The sequence below is a fragment of the Sinocyclocheilus anshuiensis genome, unplaced genomic scaffold (assembly GCF_001515605.1).
Source record: "Sinocyclocheilus anshuiensis isolate Anshui unplaced genomic scaffold, SAMN03320099.WGS_v1.1 scaffold2210, whole genome shotgun sequence".
NCBI lineage: Eukaryota > Metazoa > Chordata > Actinopteri > Cypriniformes > Cyprinidae > Sinocyclocheilus > Sinocyclocheilus anshuiensis.
This window is the reverse complement of record NW_015558698.1, coordinates 2,006-20,268: the sequence shown is the minus strand read 5'-3', so window position 1 is coordinate 20,268 and position 18,263 is coordinate 2,006. Positions and strand designations below refer to the sequence as shown.

At 42.0% G+C, this 18,263-nt stretch overlaps 1 protein-coding gene across 1 annotated transcript in view; it reads right to left on the bottom strand.

Moving 5' to 3' along the window:
• Nucleotides 1-18,183, bottom strand: part of LOC107681433 (reelin-like) — a 112,127-nt gene extending 93,944 nt beyond the window's left edge. Inside the window, 2 exon segments of the mRNA XM_016477736.1 lie at nt 1,273-1,380; nt 17,840-18,183. Of these exon segments, the coding sequence (XP_016333222.1) occupies nt 1,273-1,380; nt 17,840-18,065 (334 nt within the window). The 5' untranslated portion in view covers nt 18,066-18,183.
• Nucleotides 18,184-18,263: the final 80 nt, after the last annotated feature.

Genomic DNA, 18,263 nt, shown 5'->3' with positions numbered 1-18,263 from the left:
AGTGCATGTGTGTGTGTGCGTATGAGTGCGTGTGTGTGTGTGCGTGTGAGTGCGTGTGTGTGTGCGTGTGAGTGCATGTGTGTGTGAGTGCTTGTGTGTGCGAGTGTGAGTGTGTGTGTGTGTGTGTGTGTATGTGTGTGTGTGTGTGTGTCTGCCTCTGATACAGTACCTGCACTGTCATCATCTCTCAGCGTGACTTCTAAGCTGTGTTTAATTGTAACTCATTGAATCTGTGGAGGGCACAGAGACGACCTCAACAGAGAGCCAGTTTTCCCAAGCGGGACCGTAATGGAACTGCCGAGGATTCATTGGAACGTTATAGAAACATCAGTGCTGAGTTAAATTAACACACTCCCTTCTGAGATTAATTAAACTTGGCATAAAATGCCATCAAATTTATTTAATGGAGCTAACTGATCTTCTGAAAGCCAGACGCTGGTAAGTGGACGCTAGTCACCTGGATAGTCACCAACTACACTTAATGCTTGGCCTATGAATATTAATAGATTACATAGGCGGATGTTCCAGGAAGGTTACCTAACAACGTCACCTAATTAATATTCATGAGTTCATGTCATAATTTCATAAGCAGCATCAAAACTCACGTATTGAATGTTGGGTGTATTAATGTGCTGTTCTCACTAAAAGAGATTTGGAACAGTTTTTGTTATAAAAAGCACAGTGTAAATAAAAGGAAGTAAAAGTCAATAACACTTATTTCTGATAAATGAGAAAGAGCAAGGTCTTTACTATTTTTATTAATTCTTTCACTGTAAATAATAATCAGCCCCTAGCAAAATCCTGCAGCTCTTCAACAAGTATACAACTGTACTTCAAAGATGTACCGTGGAACTGCATCATCAGTAATATTCCATGTTGAATAACATATCCTCAATATCCGTTTGATTTCTAGACTTCACCATACGGTCTGGATTATGTGCATGTATCTGGATCTTCTGTACCTGCTCCAACCTCTTTCAGACCCACTTTTAAGAATATAAAAGCCAACAATGTGCACATTACACAAGCTCTCACACCATACACATAGAGGAGAATATCAGTGCTTCTCAGAATCATTAAACAAGCCTCAAACAATGCTCCAGTGCTTCAGTTCTGCTCTTATCTAGCACATGATGTGCAGTACATTCACTCTCCTCCAGACCCTGTAATGTCTGCCCAGAATACTCGAGTGGACTCAACCCAGGTGATGAGCATTCGCTGATATATTTAGATTTTTCTCTTAATCTAATTTTAGATTCATTCAAGACTTACCGAAGCCAAAGGCTGGAGACGCAGGGATGGGAGACGACTGGACAGAAGTGGAGGTGTAGAGACCGGTGACCAGCAGCCCATCGAAGTAAGTACTGGTGGAGATCGTCACTGCAGACACACACAGAGAGAGAGAGGAGAGACAGAGGGTCAGAATTCACTGATCAATGACATCTGAGGAAAATCCAGCAAAAAATACTCCACAGGTTAATTGTGAGAGGCCTTTGGAAAAGTGCTTTGGTACTCAAAGTAAGAAAACAGTTAAATGGATTTTCCATCTTAAAGGTCTACTTCATTATGGTTTGAGGGGAAAATGCTCATGGTGCATGGGAAGAAATCTGGGCTGTGTTTCCCAGAAGCATCGTAAGCCTAAGTTGATCGTAGCTCCATTGGTTTCAATGGGTCCACAATGTACTTAAGCTTACGCTGCTTTTGGGAAACGCAGCCCTGGTCAAACTTAGTAGTAAATTTAGATCTTATTTGGACTGAATCAAAGATTCAAACGGCGATTAATTTGGACTGGATGCTGCTAATGAACGAGACTCAAATCATCAATGTGATCATTTGGGCTGGTCACTGAACTAATTAGTCACAGAATCTGACCATTATTCTACTTTTGGAAAAAAAATCACAAAATCCCACATTAGGTCAAGGAAGCAGTGCCTCTCTCACAAAAATCAAGATCTGAGTAAATAACGTACAGTACATAAATAAACCAAGCAAAAATTACAAAATGAATTTGTTCTAAAGTACACAGTCCAACAGGCAACAACAGCAGATGACGTTTGGGAAGAGGATGCATCTCTGAGCTCATGGTGCTCTCTCTGAGGTCCTATAGTATTGGGCGAGTGACAGAAAACAGGTATATGCCACATGAGAGAAGGCAACGCCTCAATCGTACCATGATCGGCTCATTAATCTGTCAATGCGATACAATGCTCACCAATGGTCTGCAAATTCACATAAAAATCATGAAATGGAAATGGAATATGATTTTACATTGGTTCCTCAAGTCCATCACTCACTACTCAGTTAATTACAATTTCAATTACAAGCACACATACGCTTCCCTAGTAAACACATGCATTACTCCAAGCGTGTTTCTCATTGATTTGTACAAACTGAGGAACAAGACAAAATGAATGTCTGTAGTAATCAACAGGATGGCACAGATGTGGTCCAGAGACACCGAATGGAAAATAACCCAGAATCCTCCTGAAGAGCTGAGAGAGAGCAGATGTGTGTCCAGGAGGCGAACGCGACACCTCACCAGACGGCAGACGGCAAAAATACATTTTCTCATGGTGAAGATGTCACTAAACACTGTGAGGAAATACATCTTAAAAGAGTGTGAGATTGACAGAAGAGGGGGATAACAGACTACCTTGACATTCTGAGTCTGTAGAAACCAAACAACAGCAAACGTAACCAAGACACATGCAGTCATACTCAAAAAAAACAAAAAAAAAAACAATGCTGCTTAGTCAAAATTAAAATGAAAAAGAGCTAATGAAACACCATTCTTGAACATTTTCACAACTTCGTTTCATTGCATGCTTTTGTTTCTTTTGGCATTACAATGTAGCATTGCTGAAACTGGGCAGAGTGTTTTCATTCTTGGCTTGGGAGAGTGAATGTTGAGGTTATGTGTTATTTTAATTATGTGTGTTTTTCAGCAACATGACAAAAGAGCAGACGTGTTTGTGCTGAATCTTCTGTTATGCTGGAGTTTCTTTAGGTTGAAGAGCGGTGCTTGTGCGGTTGAAGATGCGCTGTAAAAGTGCATTAAAAGCTCTTCGTTCAGTGAAAAGACAGAGTACTTCATGACTAGACTGGTAATTGTTGAGACAAGCATTTTTCTGACGAGAAACGTGGTTCAAAACCACAAGCCAACAGCAGATCCGCTCTGAAAGCCTGCTGCTGGTTTAACCAACTGTTTGACAAAATCCCAGACAGACAGATCATGAAATAATCAAAGAAAATCATTATTATTAATAACATTAGTTCTAGTTTGATTATTATTTTACAAAAACAAATTACTAGACTCTCGCTATTTCTTTCTTTATGAGTATTCAAGGGAGAAGCGTGAGCACTCTATGTGTGTAAGAGTGTGTGTAGTTTGTCTAGACGTGGATACACTCCGGATTAAAAACATATCCCTCGTTCCTGCCTCTCTCCTCCCATGCCAGCTTCAATAATTCATCCTCTTACTGCCAGTGTAATATCTAGTCCTCTCTCTCTCCATTTTCCCTTTTCTTGTTTTTAACTGCATTATTCCCTACCTCGCTTTCTAAACAAGTGCAACTCAGTATGTACGGATCAGGGTGATCGCTTTACATCCAGTTCATTCACATTAAGTCATGATATCAATGAGAGAAATACATCGTGGACATTTTATCAGTGCATGACAAATTCGGTCTTTTCTTCATGCAAAGCTGTCGTACAGTTTGAGAAGACAGTGAATATAGCACACATAGTCGTACTGGCTGCATTTAAGGTGCTTTAATAGTATTTCTATTCTTTTTGGAGTTTAAAAATGCTTCAAAGATTTATGCAAATACAATATTGGCAAAATTTTAATTTTTGAGTGAACTCTTCCCTTAAACGTCAAGAAAATGCACATGCACCTTGACAAATCCAGAGCCCAAAAAGCATTCGCTCTCCTCACATGAGGCACCTCGGGCTCAAAGCATCGCTCCCTCAAGAGCGCAGCGCTTTTCATGCAGGAGAAGCATTCGAAGGCGGGTGGGAGTGCAACGCGAGCGATTGGGCCAAGAGGTTATTATGAGCAACAAACAGCGCGGTGGAGGAGGAAGAAAACAGGGATGGAGGGACGTCTGGAGAGGCCCGTGGAAAAAGAGTGATCGATGAAAATGAAAGACATAAATAATTCAGAAATCCATCTGAAAGGGGAGCAGAAGTGGGGGAAGGGAGGAGAAAAGATGAGAACCTGGTAAGAGTACCTCATAAATACAGACGTATGCACCTGCGGGGGTTTGCATGCGCACAAAGCTGTGCTTTGATGAGAACTCTTAACATTCACTCCACACCTGCACACACTCAAACTCTCCCGATGAGCAGTATTTGACTGTCTTTAGCAGAAAGAGAGACGACGTGCCGCTGGGAGATGGAGATGCGGCAGGTACGTTGCCGCAACACTGATCTCTTCCATCTAGTCTTGTCCATCCAGCCGCTCTCTCTTTGTCTCTGTGCCGTCCTGCCCATCATGCAATATAGATGGTGCGATGTAGTACGCCTCATTACCAACACTCACCGCCACGCTCCTACTCAACTATTGATAAACCTCGGGCCTGGAAAGCATCCCTGTACTCGCTGGCATTAACAGAGGGGGCTGCTTTCTGTTGTAGAAGAATACCAAACAGAAGAGGAAGGGCCGTGTTGGGACAAAGCGCAGGAGTGACGCTTCTCGAACCGTTTTCTGAAAGAGGTTCGGCAGGTTCAGACACGGATGGCTCTATATGTGTGGTGCTGTCATCTGAACAGCACCTGGCGGCACCCTGAACGCCAGACGCAGGAGCAGAAGAGTGAAGCGAGAGCAGTTGGCAGGGCTGTGCATTACCTCACTCCTAGTTAACAGCATGGCAGTGGAACAACTCCTGCCAGCGTGTGCAATGAATATCAAACCTTAATGCGTTTGCAACAGTCGCTCCTAGTCGAGCACAACATTTATATACAGTCAAACCAAAAATTATTCAGACACCTTCAACACTTCTCACATTATCACAGTTTACTCACTATGGTTTAGAAATATGCCAAGAACTCAGAGTTAAACTGTGTCTGAACAAATTCATCTTGATAATGTCAGATAACTTTGATAGAAAGGTATGTAATGAATCAGACTGTCAGCTGTTAAATTTAAGTACACAATTAGATAATACCAATTTAGGTCAAACAATTACCAAGCAGTGGTTTGACTGTATAGCTACTCCAGTGAGCAAGGCAAAGGAGGCTAAAGAACAGAAGATGAAAAACAACTCCACAAGATGTTTAAGCAGAGAAACCTTGTGAGGAACCAGACTAGTGGGCAGGATCAGCGACACAGAGGAGATGAGAGTCTGGAACCAGAGAGTTCCCGCTGGTGATTCTGAAATGCCCGTATGAACTCCCGATTCTGTCCATCATAAACATAAGTGTCATTCCAGCCTGTCACACCTGTGACCCGTCTCGGCCTCACAACCACAGTGCCACACTTCCACCTCCGTGTATGTCAGAAGATACATGCAATGTGGCCTTCTGAGCCACATTTGACATCCCACTGGAAACCTGGTGTGCCCTTGAGAAGCCGGAAGCGGGGAGAGGCCACCAGCAGCGACTCGGGCCATCTGTTTCCCCGGCCAGGCCAGTCTCAGAGCCATCTCCTGCCGCTCCGGTCCAGTGCTGCTGATCCGTGCCGGGCCGCGCCGTATCAATCAGCATCGGTGTGGAATGTGTGATGAGTTTACGTGTGTCAGTGACAGCTGGATAGCACTTATCAAACTGTGATGATTCTCTTGCGTAACCCTGTATCGCCTCTCTGCCCTGCTGGCCGTGCCATCTGCTGTTGCGAGGGCTTGTTGCTGTCAAACACGCTCGATCGCTCTAACAAACATTTACAGGTCGGCTTCCTGAGTAACAGCTTCTTTAATGATGCTCCTAACCTCTTAATAGATGCTAACCTCCCTTCACATTTGCTCCGAACACGAGTAAAAACAAAACAGAAGGCAGAGGTGATCATGTTATTCCATAAGGAAAGTTGAAAGCTTACAACATTTAAAACAAGCAGCTTTTATGGAAAACTAGTTTTAAATTGTGTAACCTCCGATCTGGTGAATATCTCTCTTGAAACAGAGCAGGATTCTTGCACATGTGACACTAATGAGAACTACAGTAACAACATTTCCCCAGACCGGTTGACCCAAGATAACTGCACTGAGCTGGAGACCATTTATTGGCTCTCTGACCAGTGTTAGGCTTGTTATCAAATGGCTTGCAATAATAAGAAAGCAACTTATTCAGGCATCAAACTTCCCTGGTGAAAAAACAATAGAAACCATCACAGAAATTCTATTGGTTTCCAATACAAATACCATTACAAACAATCAACTTTTAACCATTAAAACCATTAAAAATGGTTTTCTGTAGTGTGTTTTGGGAAATATTCCATTAGAATTTAGTGGTTTTAACAAGCCACCAACAGAAGGCGACCAATTACCAGTAGAAACCCACAGGGTCCATTACAGTTTTCATTAAAACCAATACAATTCCCAACATAACCAATAAAACCATTACAAATTTTGTGATGGTGTCTATTGTTTTTTTCAGCAGGGTTGTTTTCCATTTCTTCAACTCTTGATACACTACATGGCCAAAAGTAGATGGAAAGTCCCTTCTAGTTTGGCTTTTCCAGTAATTTCTTAATCTTACACATACAGCACAAGTGCTTCAGGCTTTGTGGAACTGGTTCTTTTCCAGCATGTCAGTACCCTTGTGCACAAGAAAGAAGTGGTTTACTGAGTCTGGTGGGGAAGAACTGGCCTGCACAAAACCCAAACCAGAACCCCAACTAAAAACCTTTGAGATGGTAATGTTTACCATTAATGGCTCATAGTCCACATTGGGTAGTTCAGGGCTGCTCAAAGGGATAGTCTACCTGTAAGAGAAAGTATGTCTCCAACCCTGCGAATCTTCAGGGCTACCTGTTACCTGGAGCTGAAGTCTGCAGGAGGGTCGCTCTCCAGGAGCAGGGTTGGAGACCTCTGACTAAAGCCCAAAACACACTGCACGATTTTAACAGTCCTATAAGATCATTGCATGTCACACTGTGCGACATGGATCTAATAAACTTGACATGTGTGTAGACTGTACCATCATGACACCTGTTGACTCGTACACTACGATGCACGTTCCTATAGAAGAATAAACGTCATCAGCATGCGCTAGTGGTAAACAAATAAAGCATGATGAATCATAGTTTAGCAGCTGTAGTTTTTATGTGTTCTGAAAAAAAGTGGAAGCATGAAAGAGGAAGGGATAAGAGCTTGAGGTAAGCAGTTTTATGTTTTAGCGTCATGTCGCGTTGATTTCATGTCTCATTTTTATTGGTTGATCAGTAAACGTGGATCGTAGCAGTAAGCACACTGTGCAATGATCATGCTGTATTTCTGACATTGTCAGAAAATGATCGTAGGCTATCTTTGGTCACAAGACCGTGACAATGGCTGTTTTTGAACCTCTCTCACTGTATGACACAGGACCACCGATTAGGAGCCACGATCACAGAAATTGCCACTATTATTTCACAATGTCTGGAACAGCCGAAAATCATGCAGTGTGTTTCGGGCTTTCCCCGGCGGGGCCAGTCTCAGAGCCATCTCCTGCCGCTCCGGTCCAGTGCTGCTGATACGTGCCGGGCCGCGCCGTATCAATCAGCATCGGTGTGGAATGTGTGATGAGTTTACGTGTGTCAGTGACAGCTGGATAGCACTTATCAAACTGTGATGATTCTCTTGCGTAACCCTGTATCGCCTCTCTGCCCTGCTGGCCGTGCCATCTGCTGTTGCGAGGGCTTGTTGCTGTCAAACACGCTCGATCGCTCTAACAAACATTTACAGGTCGGCTTCCTGAGTAACAGCTTCTTTAATGATGCTCCTAACCTCTTAATAGATGCTAACCTCCCTTCACATTTGCTCCGAACACGAGTAAAAACAAAACAGAAGGCAGAGGTGATCATGTTATTCCATAAGGAAAGTTGAAAGCTTACAACATTTAAAACAAGCAGCTTTTATGGAAAACTAGTTTTAAATTGTGTAACCTCCGATCTGGTGAATATCTCTCTTGAAACAGAGCAGGATTCTTGCACATGTGACACTAATGAGAACTACAGTAACAACATTTCCCCAGACCGGTTGACCCAAGATAACTGCACTGAGCTGGAGACCATTTATTGGCTCTCTGACCAGTGTTAGGCTTGTTATCAAATGGCTTGCAATAATAAGAAAGCAACTTATTCAGGCATCAAACTTCCCTGGTGAAAAAACAATAGAAACCATCACAGAAATTCTATTGGTTTCCAATACAAATACCATTACAAACAATCAACTTTTAACCATTAAAACCATTAAAAATGGTTTTCTGTAGTGTGTTTTGGGAAATATTCCATTAGAATTTAGTGGTTTTAACAAGCCACCAACAGAAGGCGACCAATTACCAGTAGAAACCCACAGGGTCCATTACAGTTTTCATTAAAACCAATACAATTCCCAACATAACCAATAAAACCATTACAAATTTTGTGATGGTGTCTATTGTTTTTTTCAGCAGGGTTGTTTTCCATTTCTTCAACTCTTGATACACTACATGGCCAAAAGTAGATGGAAAGTCCCTTCTAGTTTGGCTTTTCCAGTAATTTCTTAATCTTACACATACAGCACAAGTGCTTCAGGCTTTGTGGAACTGGTTCTTTTCCAGCATGTCAGTACCCTTGTGCACAAGAAAGAAGTGGTTTACTGAGTCTGGTGGGGAAGAACTGGCCTGCACAAAACCCAAACCAGAACCCCAACTAAAAACCTTTGAGATGGTAATGTTTACCATTAATGGCTCATAGTCCACATTGGGTAGTTCAGGGCTGCTCAAAGGGATAGTCTACCTGTAAGAGAAAGTATGTCTCCAACCCTGCGAATCTTCAGGGCTACCTGTTACCTGGAGCTGAAGTCTGCAGGAGGGTCGCTCTCCAGGAGCAGGGTTGGAGACCTCTGACTAAAGCCCAAAACACACTGCACGATTTTAACAGTCCTATAAGATCATTGCATGTCACACTGTGCGACATGGATCTAATAAACTTGACATGTGTGTAGACTGTACCATCATGACACCTGTTGACTCGTACACTACGATGCACGTTCCTATAGAAGAATAAACGTCATCAGCATGCGCTAGTGGTAAACAAATAAAGCATGATGAATCATAGTTTAGCAGCTGTAGTTTTTATGTGTTCTGAAAAAAAGTGGAAGCATGAAAGAGGAAGGGATAAGAGCTTGAGGTAAGCAGTTTTATGTTTTAGCGTCATGTCGCGTTGATTTCATGTCGCATTTTTATTGGTTGTTCAGTAAACGTGGATCGTAGCAGCAAACACACTGCGATGATCATGCTGTATCGTAGGCTATCTTTGGTCACAAGACCGTGACAACGGCCATCTTTGACCCTCTCTCACTGTACGACACAGGAGCACCGATTAGGAGCCACAATCACAGAAATCGCCACGATCATTTCACGATGCCAATATTTCGTCTGGGATCATGCAGCGTGTTTCGGACTTTAAAGAGACACCGCTGTACTGTATCTACCCCTAAAAGATGCACATTAGTACCTTAGAATAGTAACATGTACCTTTACCACAAACCTTTTCGGGGAGGATTAGGTACAAAATGTCCTTTCTAGGGTACTGCTCCAGTCAACAGGTCAGTGCCTGACATCACTGATGCTCTTGTATCTTAACCACTTAATTTCAAAACCATGACAAAAAAGCACGGATGCCTCCCTGTGCCCGCTCTCCTGGGAAAGCCTTTAACTGGATGTTGAACACGGATGCAGGGATTTGCTCACGTTCAGACACAAGAGCATCACTGAGGTTTATTCTCTAAGCTGAAAGGTCAAGTCAATAACAAACAATTCTGACCAACGGCTACCATTGATTTGTGAAAGTGCACAGATGCACACTGGGGAGTTAAACACATGAGCTGAAGGTGAACTGTATTCTGTGTAATGTTTCCTGCAATCGAAAAATGTATTCATGAAATGCACTGACAGTATTCAAATAACGAGAAGAGCTACTGGAGTCAGTGACAGTCTTCAGTCACTGAAGCTTCATCCCTGTGAGATTTCCCCTGTGTTTACTCTCCCAGAATCCCTTTCCCTCAGCGTCACACTGATAAGCAGAGAATGCGCTGTGTTATGCAAATAAATCTACTCTAACCCCTCTTTTAAAAAAACACCCAATCCATATGCACTTCTGTGTTGCTTTTCTCTTTCCTCGTGATTGAAAATGGCAAAACTAACAAGCATTTATGAGAGGGAAAAAATGAGAAGATGTGTGCATGAAACAAAAGCACAGACGAGATAAAAGAGAATAGTAAATCGCTTTCACCTGCCCTTCTTAGGTCTGATATTTCAAACTGCAGTTTTTATGAGCTCAACGCTGCACATTAGCACATTATCTATATTCCACTCATTCACAGAGTATGCAAACATCAGCCACAGCTCAGTTACACTGCAGTGCATTCCTCTATTGAAGAAATTCATTATTTTAGTGTTTCGCAAGTAAGATCCACCAACACCAGGCGGTTCTGCCACAAAACTTCCAGCATATGGAAATAATATTCTCTGTATGATTGACTGTTCTCACTCACTCACACTCACTCACACTCACTCACTCACACTCACTCACTCACTCACACTCACTCTCACACACACTCTCTCACACACTCACACACACACACACTCACTCTCACACACTCACACACTCACACACACTCACACCCACACACTCACACACAGCGATCAGCCACATGTCAGTCAGGCAGAACACAGTCTCTCTAACGGGTTGTTTTCTGCTCAACTGTCAGATGTGAATCAGCAGCTCCTTTAATATTAAGCACACATCACACTGAATTTCCTAACTATCTGACATTGTGTGATTATACCACAGTATAGCAGAATCTCTCTATATATACTGACACATTACATGACATGGCCATGGTGCATACATCAGGGCTCCACTGCTCATCTCCCTGTAAGACTGGCTTGAAACATGCTAATATTTGTGTAAAGTTACCTGATGATCTCCATGTGTTTCTGCTCTTCCTGAGAACACGCATGAATTTCATTCATCACTTGCTCATTCGTGTGCCTTCACTAGATATGTTTCCATGCACTACTTTTCACCGGTATGAATAAATCCAATCTGATTTTAGATTCTGTTTACATGAACCCTTAAACACTGCAATCTGATTTACATATTTGTTTACGTGTGCATTCCATGTATTCTGAACTTCGGCACACGTGCAAACTGTGTTCAGAACCGGAGAAAGACAGCAACGCCACCGGAGCTACAGCGAGAACAACTGTAGTTTTGCCTCGATGACCTATCTGAAAGAAAGCTGACATACACTCCTAAAAATAAAGGTGCTTCACGATGCCATAGAAGAACATTTTTTGTCTAAATGGTTCCATAAAGAACCTTTAACATCTGAAGAACCTTTCTGTTTCACAAAAGGTTCTTTGTGGCGAAAGAAGGTTCTTCAGATTTTACAAAGATAAGAAAGAGATGGTTCTTTAAAGAACCTTTGACTGAATGCTCCTTTGTGGAACCAAAAATAGTTATTGTATGGCATTGCTGTGAAGCACATTTTAAGCTCCTTTATTTTTAAGAGTGCACTGTATACGTCAGAAGAGCATAAACATTCAGTCTGCTCCACTGACCAGTTGTAAGAAGTAAATAAACATACACGCGTGTACTTTCATAAGACGCAAAACATATGTAAACATACGCATCACGGGACTGTGATTATGCACAAGTCATATTCAAGCGTTTACATGCTGAACTTTGTCTTGCTGATCAGATTTCTTCAGGTCTACAGCACCCCTTCCTATCCGACTTCATTCAGATCGAGCTCTGTCAAATTGATTGTGGTGTTCACATGAGGGCGTTTCAGTCCGATTGAGCCATAAATCTGATTATAAACATTATTTGGGTGTGTGTGTGCTGTTTACTCATAACAGAATGACCCATGAACTCTCACAAACCAGTTTTAGCTAATAACGTGACCGGAGCTACTTTTTTGTATTGAAAGCAAACAAAGTGGGAGAGCTAATTACAACAACCCCTCTGGTTTCCTACTAGTGTTGTTTCACACAGAACACGGCCAGCGGAGCGTCTTTTTGTCTCTTGAGGTCAGCGGCTCTCAGGGTAATGTTCACAAGCTCGTGACGGATCTGGAGACTGGACTGAGGCAGGTTTGAGGGCATGGAGAGGTGCGGGACATTACAGTCTAATCTGCCGGTGAAAGGAAGGCTTCTGTGCTGTGGTGAAGGTCTGAATGTTATCAGCTGGAGTGACACGCTGCCCGAGGCTGCGATTACAGGCGCTTCAGAATCAGCTGAGCTTTCAGGACTGACGAGGAACATGTCAAATTACTTCACCAAATGATAATTGCTGTAACGGATACAGAAACATAGCCACGTTTCTCTGAAGTAATTGAGCCCATACATTCACAGACACTTCACGAGTGCTGGCATTGGGAGTTTTATAAGCTCTAGTCTGTCGTGTGTTAGGAAAACTTAAGACATACAGCATTTTTGCATTAGACTAAAACAGTTCTCACTGGTTTCAGTTTCTGGGTAGGCTCTGCGATAATATATGACTTATGATAATACTGTAATTGTTGTTTTAATGATTTGCAAGCTTACAATATTTGAGCGTGTCACTCACTTCACTAAAAAAAGCATGCCTTGAATGCACATCACATCATGATGTAGACTATTAAAACGCAGCCAGAATGACACCAGAACTCAAGATACAGAGGCAAAATATCCCTGTATGAGTTTTGGTCTTATATTTACATCATAAGTAATCATAAGACAATATCACACGAGCAAGTGTGCTGTTTTCCCTGAGTATCAGCACGACTGCAAGTGTGAAACTATATATTTGGAATTACGTTTTAGACTCTTATTATAACTGTCTGTTTTTGCTCTATTTCTCCAATGAAAATATTTGCAAACAAACCCACAGAAGAAGCACGGCACGTCACAGCGGCGCTTCGTTACTAAACGAATCTGTGTTTTGAATGAATCGGGTGTGTCAATTAATTAATTGCCCATTCAGAAAGAAGTTACTTCATTTCTGCATGAATTAGCCATTTAATCGCCAGTGATTACTCTTTCAATAAAGAGCTCGACTTGAAAGCAAACTGATCGCAATTTTAGAGGAGCAATTCATAATCTGTAATTCAGCGTTAACAAGCAAAACAACGACGACCCCTCGTTCAGCAGCCCTGAAGAACATTTCGCTCATTAGAGACCACTGGATCATTTCATTTCTAAATGCAGAGACTGAAATGGCTGCTTGGAAAAGCTTACAGATGGCCTGCAGGTTGCTCTGCACACTGGCATCATCGCTGGCCATTTTGTATCGAGTTTAATGACTACCTGGCACAGTACTAGCATCTCTCTGGCATGTTCGACTGCTATCCTCACTATCCAGGGTGAAACACATGGCCAGATGCATGGGATTAATCCTGAGCCGTGTTTCACTGTCACATTCAGAGCCAAACAGCCAGCCGTCAGCGCAGGCCCTGCCCATTAAACAGCTATCACATTATGCAGAAAACCATCACAATGGGCTGCAAAACAATTCGTGAATTATTGCATCGTAGCTTTGGAAAGTATCTTGAGCGAATTCATTTGGTTCCACTGAGAGGAGTCGTTTTCCTTTATCTAATGCTTCACAAATGTGCAGTCTGAACTTGTTCAATGTCACAGAATGGGCTCTGTAATCAAAAGCGCGTTTTATAACGCTCACACCTGCTATTAACATCCTCCAATCACTCATGAAGTCAGAGGCCCTCCCCTCGAATCCATCAGACCAGAGCTCCTCGCGTGTTAATATGGTTTGTAAACAGGCCCTTAATTAGCTTCACCTCTGAGACTCTCCTGCATCAACAGATGGCAAACATGCGATTCGGGAAGTGCGTCTGTCACAAGCCAGCGCAAGAGAGATTTTCTTTATAGGGCTGCAACAAATATGTGTGTACTTGATAATAATCAATCAAACTAATTACATTTTTGTGATACGCATCCGCCAGTCCCATTACTTTACAGCAGCGAATAACGTAATTCTATAGACAAAACGCATCGGAGGACACATAATGAGCTGGTCCTAAACTAAATAAAGCTTGATATTAAATCAAATTCTCAAGCATTTAACGTGTTTAGCTGTCAGGCGTTTTGACAGACGCAAGTGCGCTTTAATGCATTCGAGTCGTGTTTTCCCAGCACATAACCTACATTTGCAGCTTGTATCCGTCTGTAAATGTTAAAAAGTAGCACGAGTGTTTCCATTCTGCTTAAAGGACAGTAGTCTTGTTAAACTTTACAGGCTTCAGTCAATGAGCGCATGTGCGTCAAACCAACAGAGCGCTGTAATTCTGATTAAAATATCCACCTTATTTTTCAAAGTTTTCTGTGAACGTGCGAGGCTTCCGGTTGATTAGCCGCCATAGGGAATTAGCGAGAAGAATAAAAACCTGCAGTAAATGGTAAAACTGTTTGCACTACAAACCAGTGTGTTCATAATTAAGATAATACATTAAAATAACATGGTAAAACACACCAGTTTGCAATATCCAGCAGTTATGACACCGGAAGCCAGACACATTATATTTACAAATGGCCGCACCTGCTCCTACGTGAAAAATAAGGTGGATAGTCTGCATTAAATTAACATTAAATTAGGGATTAAAATGCTATGCTTAACCCAAGTTCTTGTATTGTCATGAGGACAGTAACTGTAAATGGACTATTGTTATATAAATGTAAAATAATTCAGTCGAGTGATGTATGCAGCAAAAACGTTTCCATTAGTTCATTATTTATCAAAGAGTCTTGAATATGTGCCTTAAGTTGTCATCTTCGACATGCAGGAGACATGATAACAGACTCTATCATTTGGGTGTGAAGTCAGTGATCCATTAGACATTTCATCTGTTTCTCAGTCAATGTGGATGAATGGTGACAAGAGTACAAGAATCACACATTAGTATATCAATTCACAAAAAGCATAGCCTGCCGAAATTGCGATCTGATTTCCCACGGGACATCACAGCATGTCAGACGGAGGTTACAGATCGGCTCAGCATCAGGGATCTATTGTAAAGCTCGTCAGTAAAGGAGGCATGCGTTAGAAAGCCCAGCATGTAAAGCGGACCGAGTGAACGATGGCAAATTTTCCATCATATTCAGAAAAGTGCTCAGTGTTGCCTCTGTGATGATTTTAGGAGAATCAGACCCCATTAAATATCCTCCAGCTCCTGACAGATCCAGCATTCGCATCTGACCTCTCAGAAAAACACCAGCACGCCTCAGCGAGCCTCCCCACACGAGGATCCTTACCTTTTACAGAATAAACGTGTGGGACGAGGAGAAATTTAACAAGGGCTTTGTTCATAATTCAACTCTCAGCTGTTCCTGCAACCTCACTCCTTCTCAAAAATGCCTCATTTTTCTCAGCTACAGCTTTTGTTACTACAGGTTTTCTTTACTTCTAGACGCTATTTCTGTCCAAGGGCTTGTAGAACAAGACATTTTATTGTCAAGAAGCACTGCAGCTGCTTTATTTGAGAAATAAACTTTGACTCTTGATTTTGTCTCTAAAGTGGATCGTATGATTCACGCTTATTGTTTAAAGATGCAACTGGCCACAAGCCATATAACCTCACTTCTAATGAAACGCTTCTGCCTTTAGGAACAGGCTGTATTTTATAAACTGAAGAGAAACCTCCATTATAATTTAGGACATGTCACAGAGCTCGGTGTGATGATTTCTCAGATGAATATGATGCCAAACTAAAGAAGTCATTTAGACGTTATCAGTGTAAATAATGCAATATTTTAAAATGCTGCTGTATAGTTTCACACTCATTTCTGTACTATTCACATAGTAATTTGTGTCCCTGCAGCACAAAAGCAGTCTTAAGTCGCTGGGGTATATTTGTAGCAATAGCCAACAATACATTGTATGGGTCAAAATTATAGATTTTTCTTTTATGCCAAAAATCATTAGGATATTAAGTAAAGATCATGTTCCATGAAGATATTTTGTAAATCTCCTACCGTAAATATATCACAACTTAATTTTTGATTAGTAATATGCATTTCTAAGAACTTCATTTGGACAACTTTAAAGATGATTTTCTCAATATTTAGATTTTTTTGCACTCTCAGATTCCAGATTTTCAAATAGTTGCATCTCAGCCAAATATTGTCCTAACAAACCATACATCAATGGAAAGCTTATTTATTCAGATCTCAATACATCATCTGAAATGGACCCTTATGACTGGTTTTGTGGTCCAGGTTCACATTTGTGTAGTTGTCCAGTCCATCATTTCTGTCTGTCCTGTTCAGTCTCTCAGCATGATTATCTGCATATTTATTTCCAGAATGTTGACACTATAAATGTGCAGCACTTTGGCTTGTTCTCTTTGTCTTTCAGCCTTCCATCCCCATTAATCCCCAGAATCCTCACGACCCCCGAACGCACAAAGACGCAGGCGCGTGTTTGAGAACCAACATGTCCCTGAAGATCTCGCAGGTCTGGATAAGGAAGATAAAGCTGAGAACACAAGACCTCACGCTTCTCTCCTCACACAAAGAACAGCGGCCGCTCTTCACAAACATCAAGACACCAGCAGAAAGCAGAGTTGAAACGAAGGCTCTCTCATGCTTTACATCCAGCGCTTCAGATATTGTGACAGTAAAATTAAGAAAACGGAGACCTGTGGCATCCCTCTACACTTTATGTCGCAGCTTTGTGTTTACATGAGCAGAGTGTGATTGTTTTCATTACAGGAGTTGTGTGTAATGTGTTGATCCAGAGAGTGTCTCTCTTATTCACATATACTGTGGCTGCGCTGCACCTGTTGTGCTCTTGTGAGTTGTTTGTGAGAACCTAGCGGTTTTGGCCTCAGGATAAACCACCCACACATGAGCGCTGGGATCACATGGCACAGAAGAACGGAGAAAAGTGGAATAGAGTCGTTCAACTTCACATCAATACTTGTGCTCAGTTACATAAACACAATCATCTCACTCACACACAGACTGCAATCTGTTTTCACACGCAGCAGCTGTGCTTTTGCATCCTTACCTGCAATGAAATGTGCTTTTAAAAGTTTTTTTTTTTCTTCTCAGACCAGGGTTATTAGAGTTACCTAAAAACTAAAACAGACAACTAAAATGACTAAAACCATTTTTTAAAAATTAAACAAAATGAAATAAATTATTAAAAATATGTATATTTCTGCTAGTTGCCGAGGCAACATTTCTTTCTCATTTAACTTAACTGTACTAAAATAACTAAAACTACAACTATATAGACACAGATATGTATGCAAAACAAACAAAAACGACTAAAAATGACAAAAAAAAAGACTTTAACTAAAAACATAAAATTTTAAAATAAAAGCTGATTCAAAATATTAGTATAATTGTAATGGTATATAAATTATACTGAAATAACACTGTTACAGAGACCCTTAAAATGATAAAAAGTGCTCACCTGCGATTATTACCTTGAAGAGCCATTTTTAACCTGATCTACACTGAAAAGTCCTGGTGTAGGATTTACTTTGATAAATAATTACAAAGAAACACACTGAATGAAACATTTTGAAGTAGAAAGACTGAAATTGTGTAAAATGAATTTGTGTGTACTCTTTCCCAAGTTTACTGCAGAAGGAAGGAGAATGCCCCTTGTATTAACGAGGTCTCGGATCTGCCGGAGCCCTGTACTCACCCTGGTACTCCTGTCCCGGCACGTATGCGCTGGGGCTCCCGTGGATCTGGAAGGTGAGCAGCACCTCTCCTCCTCCCTCGGCCCCGGGGCCCTCCATCTCACCGTGGTGGGTGCACAAGAAGAAGAAGGGATTGAAGCGCGGGTAGAAGCCGGACGGAGAGCCTCCCAAATCCACGGCGGCCGCCGACAGCAGCAGCAGAGCGCAGACGAGAGCGGCCCTGAACATCTCTGCTCCAGGAGTTCGAGGAGAGCGCACGTGTGTGTGTGTGTGTGTGTGTGTGTGTGTGTGTGTGTCTGTACTCCCTTCACACACGGGGAGTGCAGAGCCTGGTGCTGAGCCCCGCTCCCACACTTAAATAGCGCTCAGCCCTGCCTCCCTCCGCCTCACTCTCCTCCCACCTCCCTCTCTCTCTCCCTCGCTCGC